Genomic DNA, 6,230 nt, shown 5'->3' on the forward strand with positions numbered 1-6,230 from the left:
CCCACCCATCTGGCTGGGTTTCCCCAGCCACTCTGGGCAGCTTCCAACAGAAAAATAAAACACAATAATCTATTAAACATTAATAGCCTCCCTGAACAGGGCTGCCTTCAGATATCTTCTAAAAGTCTGGTAGTTGTTTTCCTCTTTGACATCTGTTGGGAGGGCGTTCCACAGGGCAGGCGCCACCACCGAGAAGGCCCTCTGCCTGGTTCCCTGCAACTTGGCTTCTCGCAACGAGGGAACCGCCAGAAGGCCCTCGGTGCTGGACCTCAGTGTCCGGGCAGAATGATGGAGGTGGAGACGCTCCTTCAGGTATACTGGACTGAGGCCATTTAGGGCTTTAAAGGTCAGCACCAACACTTTGAATTGTGCTCAGAAACGTACTGGGAGCCAATGTAGATCTTTCAAGACCAGTGTTGTGTGGTCTTGGCGGCCGCTCCCAGTCACCAGTCTAGCTGCCGCATTCTGGATTAGTTGTAGTTTCCGAGTCACCTTCAAAGGTAGCCCCACGTAGAGCGCATTGCAGTAGTCCAAGCGGGAGATAACTAGAGCATGCACCACTCTTGCTAGACAGTCTGCAGGCAGGTAGGGTCTCAGCCTGCATACCAGATGGAGCTGATAGACAGCTGCCCTGGACACAGAATTGACATGCACCTCCATGGACAGCTGTGAGTCCAAAATGACACAGTTACCCCATTCAGAACCAGGGAATCCTCCACACCTGCCCGCCTCCTGTCCCCCCACGAACAGTACTTCTGTCTTGTCAGGATTCAACCTGAATCTGTTAGCCACCATCCATCTTCCAACCGCCTCCAGGCACTCACACAGGACCTTCACTGCCTTCACTGGTTCTGATTTGAAAGAGAGGTAGAGCTGGGTATCGTCCGCATACTGATGAACACCCAGCCCAAACCCCCTGTACTTCTTTGCTCATTGCTGTAGTTCAGCATGGGTAGAACATTCTGTCAGCTGTAGTGTGGAACATTTTGAGGATGACAAATCTGATTACAGAGACAAAACATCTCCCTTGCCAATGCTTTATGAATTGCCCTCTCCCTAGTTCCTACCATCACCACACAATTGGACAGTGGTTCTAAGAGCATCAGATGCAGATGCTCTCTGGGGAATTTCAGGAAGGACTTCCCCCAATGTATTAATGGACCAAGACTCCCTTTCCTTCAGGGGGTAGGACCAGGAGTCCTATTCCTTCAATCGCGCACAGTCAGCGTGATGCAGAAATGTAGGAGTGCTGTATACCACATGCTGCTTATTAGTGGTGGGATAAACTGGGTAACTATTTGACTTTCTGTGTCAGCTATCTGGTTTCTTCTGGGCTTACATGTCCCAATTATTTTTGAAACACCTGCACTTGTGTTACTTATAGACAGGCTTAAAATGCATGCTCACAGCAGCAACTTTAACACCTGCACGGATGTACCTAAAATCAGGCCCCTGAGCCAGCCGATAACACAAAATTGCAAGCAGAGGGTAGTATTGTCACTGACATTGTTGGAGTGGTACAGACTTCCACTCATGTGATGGGACATCTTTCTCTCATTGTCGCCCTCCTCCTGCTCTGTGTGCACCTTCAAAATCTGCTCCAGTGGGTTGGGGCATCCTACAGAACAGATTATTTGGGGGAGGGGGGAACCCTGCAAGAGGAGGACAGGGAGGGAGACATTTCATTTTGTGAGTGGAATCCCACTTATTATTATTATTATTATTATTATTATTATTATTATCATTTATTTATTTATTTATTTATTAAATTTATATACTGCCCTTGATCCAAGGATCACAGGGCAGTTTACAGTATAAAAACACAGAAATATGCATACCTGCCAAGTTGCTGTCCGAGAAATAAGGGACCGTGCCGGAAGTAGCAGACCGGAAGTAGCGCTGCTCCCATTTTGGAACTGGGCAGAGCAGCATCAAAAGTCGCTTCTGAGCATGCTCCGCCCAGTTCCAAAATGGCCGCCGCGCCAGAATAAACCGGGGGAAAACAAAAAATCCATTTTTTCAGCTTAGAACAGCTGGAAAAACGGGGATTTCCCAGAGAATACGGGAGACTTGGCAGCTATGAATATGTAGCATAATAACAATCAAAAACAATAACCCCGCCACCACACACATAAAAAGCCATTGCTTAATTAGCCAAAGACCTGGGAGAAGAGGGAGTGCATTTGCCGGTGCCCAAAGATATGCAATGAAGGCGCTTGGTGAGCCTCTATGGGGTGAGCATCCCTCAAGTGGGGAGCCACTGCAGAAAAAGCCCGTTCTTGGGTTGCCACTCTCTTGCAGAGGAGGCACACAAATAAGGGCCTCAGATGTTGATCACAGGGTCCAGGTCGGTTCATATGGGCAGAGGCGGTCCTGGAGGTCTTGTGGTCCTGAGCATAGCTGCCAAGTCTCCCGTATTCCCCGGGAAACCCCCGTTTTGCCAGCTGTTCCCAGCCGAAAAAAACTGATTTTTTTGTTTTTCCCCGGTTTATTCTGGCACGGCGGCCATTTTGGAACTGGGTGGAGCATGCTCAAAAGCGACTTTTGATGCTGCTTTGCCCAGTTCCAAAATGGCTGTAGCACTACTTCCGGTCCAGTCCCTTATTTCTCAGGCCGGAACTTGGCAGCTATGGTCCTGAGTCGCTTAAGGCTTTATAGGTGAAAACCAGCACTGTGCACTGGTCCTGGAAACTAATTGGCAGTCAGTGCAATTGGACCAGGATTGGTGCAATATGCTCAAACTGTCTTGCCCAATGAAAGCTACCTGGCACAACGTAGCATTGGATACAACCTAAGGTAATAAAAAGCTGACATGACCTCACATTGTTCCAGGGCATTGTGGGGATTTTTGAAATGTCAGCTGGCAGCATGGAGGATCAGGAGGGCACTGGAAATGTTCACACACATCCCAAACATTACTTCAGCCCGAAAATAGTTGAAGTTTCCCCCTTTCGTCACTGCTAAATAGGGTGGCAAATCTGGAACTAAATAGGGTGGCAAAACTGGAACGTTCTCATAAGTGGAAGGCAGCTATGATTTGTTGGCTGTTAACTCGGTGGCAAACCTTAGTGTGCCCCAGAATATTCTACGAATATCCTACGATTGCCCTTGCTTGAAGCCTTGCCTGGTTGGTTCCTTCATAATTGAATTATTCATGTTTTAAAAGAGCATGGCTTGTACTAGTCAGTGGTTGATAATAATTCACACTGGTTACATTAATTACCTTTTTGTTCACTCCTGGGTGATTTTCTATAGGTCTTGTTGCTAAGAGCCTTATTCATGGCTTTTGACAGAACTCCATTTCTAAAATGAGAGGAAGCTGGGGTTGGAATGTTTCTAGAGTCGTAGTCTCTGCGCTAGAAGCTCTAATCTCAGACTTGAGGTGGAGGGGTGGCTCCTTGTTAATAAAAAAAGGAAGTGCTCTTTTATTTATATTGTACCCCTCGCATGTTCTCAAAATGATTTCTGTTTGTTTGTTGTTTTTGTACTATTGGTAATGCTGGATGGGGTGTCCGTTTTGCTTTGTTTTTTCAGGAAGGCTTGCAGACATACTGTTTCCTGGTGTTTGCTGTCGTCTGTCTCGCTGGTGCCACTTTCCTTTTCTTTGTTCTGCCTGAAACGAAAAACAAGACTCTTGCTGAAATCAACCAGGCATTTGCCAGGAAGAAGGTGCCTTTAGAAATCCGTGAAATGGACTCATTTGAAGCCAAGAGCAAATCAATGCAAGAACAAGACCACGAACACAACCTGTCTTCTACACTGGAAAATGGAGAATCCAAAAACAGGATAGTCTAAAATTATGTTTAATAGGAATATTTTTTTTGCATCTTATGTACTGTATTAATAACCACAATCATTCCTTCAGCCTAGACAATTTTTTTAATCTCAGTGTGGTCATAACCAGGGTTGATCTGTGGTACAAGAGATGGCAAAGTACAATTCAAAATTAACAGAAGCAAATAATGTAGAGGAGAGTTGCTCAAGGAAGTGAAACCAGTCATTGATTCATTTAAATGTACAGTCATACCTCACTTCAGGTTACGCGTTTTCATGTTGCGTACCGGAACGGGTTACTCCGGGTTTTGCCGCTCGCGCGCATGCGCAAAAGCACTAAATCACACAGGCACAGGCGCGGCGCTTCGGCTTGCATCAGTTCCATGTTACAGACGGGCCTCCGGAACAGATCCTGTCCGTAACACGAGGTTCCACTGTATGCAAATTCAAGACGGATAATTGTTTTCTGAGGCAGAGGATGGCGAGTGGGAAGCAGTTGGTCAAAGGGCCCATCAGCTTTTCAAATTGGCTGCAGTTTCCGACCTCCCCTGCTTATCAGCGATAGGAGACTGGGTCCATCATCCTTGCTCCAGGCCCCAGGCTCTGGAGTTTGCCACGGAGGGCCCTTCTAGGAATCCCTCCCCACTCCACTTCCTTGCGGCTGATACTGTCCCCTGGACCTGGCCACTTACTTGCCACTTCTGGGGCAAGAGGCCTTTGAATGTTTCCTTGTAATTTTTCCAGTGTCCCCTCAAAATCTGAAGGAGCAGAATCTGCTGTAGTGGAAGCATCAAAGGCGCTAGACAGGGATTAATTTGATCTATGAGAACTGGCTGCCTGGTTATGTGGGGGGGGGGTGGTAGCTGCAGCCAGTAGCTTCCTGCTGCCTCCCTATAGTGTGGAGCTGCGTGTTCTGTGGGGAGATCAGCTACTCTGAAAGTAATTCCCTGTAGATGCAAAGTTACTTTGGTGCTTCCATTAAGGGAAAAGTGACATTCCCCATGTTGGTGGTATGCAATCTGATCAACAGCTGCTCACCTCCTTGACTGAGCTTGTGGTCGTGTTCAAGGAAGAATTGTTAACCATGTGACTTTGTATGCATTGTGCATGCTAAGGATTTCTTCTTCATGTTTAAGGAATTATTTGAATCTCAGGTTTTTTACCACCTGCTTAAATCCATGTCATTTCCTACTTTTAAACAAAATCAGGGCCACACTCTGCTTTTGTGGGCTATTTTTAGTCAAGCCAGATTAGAACTTTAGTGTGTCAGAATAGTTTTCATGAAGTGGCAGCTGTTTTGTAAATAAAACCAACTGATTCTGTGTATATATATATATATATATTGAAATCTAACCAACAGTGTATAGGGCGTGCACATATCTTCAGCCTGAGCCAGTCTAGGTTTAATCATGTAAATAGTTTCTGATTGCAGTGTATCTGGTTTAGGCTTTGTGAATTTCTCAGATCATATATTAGGCTTGATAACAGACACAAGATCTAAGAAGCCCAGCATTTCAGAAGAAAGGAGCCACAATAGGTGCCTTGTCTGGATGACAGGTGTGTCCCTAGCCTTAAATAGCATTGCCAAGAAAGTGGTTTGTATATGAGAGAGAGAGAGAGAGAAAGACTTCTGTTATATATATATATATATATATATATATATATATATATATATATATATACACATTAAATTTGTATTGTTGTCTTCCTTTGAATCATATTGATATAAAACTAGGATAATGGTAGTAAATTCATCTTGTTTGAAAAGTACTGCTGATTGGAGCTGGAACTTCATTCCATCCGGCAATGTTTGTTTTTAGAGTGTGTGTGTTGTCAGTGCTGGGCTTGTTCATTTATTGGGGCCTGGTATGACTTGAGACTTGAGAGGTAAAAACAACCCCAGCATGACTAGGTCAGGGCCTTGATTAGAAATGTGTGTCCAATACAACAACAACAACAACAACAACAACAACAACAACAACAACAACAACAACAACAACAACCAACTTATTATTTGTACCCTGCCGATCTGGCTGGGTTTCCCCAGCCACTCTGGGCGGCTTCCAACAAAATATTAAAATACAGTAGTCCATCAAACATTAAAAGCTTCCCTAAACAGGGCTGCCTTCAGATGCCTTCTAAAAGTCTGGTAGTTGTTTCTCTCTTTCACATCTGGTGAGAGAGCGTTCCACAGGGCGGGTGCCACTACCGAGAAGGCCCTCTGCCTGGTTCCCTGCAACTTGGCTTCTCGCAGTGAGGAAACCGCCAGAAGGCCCTCGGCGCTGGACCTCAGTATTCGGGCAGAACGATGGGGGTGGAGACGCTCCTTCAGGTATACTGGGGGCTTTAAGGGTCAGCACCAACACTTTGAATTGTGCTCGGAAACATACTGGGAGCCAATGTAGGTCTTTCAAGACCGGTGTTATGTGGTCTTGGCAGCCGCTCCCAGTCACCAG

The 6,230-nt window shown here is 45.8% G+C and overlaps 1 protein-coding gene across 3 annotated transcripts in view; it reads left to right on the plus strand.

Annotated features, from left to right (window-relative positions):
- Positions 1 to 5,263, plus strand: part of SLC2A9 (solute carrier family 2 member 9) — a 68,970-nt gene extending 63,707 nt beyond the window's left edge. For all 3 annotated transcript variants that reach the window (XM_060279063.2, XM_088657455.1, XM_060279066.2), the window contains one exon: positions 3,535 to 5,263. In XM_060279063.2, the coding sequence (XP_060135046.2) occupies positions 3,535 to 3,795 (261 nt within the window). In that variant the 3' untranslated portion in view covers positions 3,796 to 5,263. The remainder of the gene's footprint in view (positions 1 to 3,534) is intronic.
- The last annotated feature ends 967 nt before the right edge of the window (positions 5,264 to 6,230 follow it).

Source organism: Zootoca vivipara, chromosome Z1 (genome assembly GCF_965207765.1).
Source record: "Zootoca vivipara chromosome Z1, rZooViv2.hap1.1, whole genome shotgun sequence".
In the NCBI taxonomy this organism is placed as follows: Eukaryota; Metazoa; Chordata; class Lepidosauria; order Squamata; family Lacertidae; genus Zootoca; species Zootoca vivipara.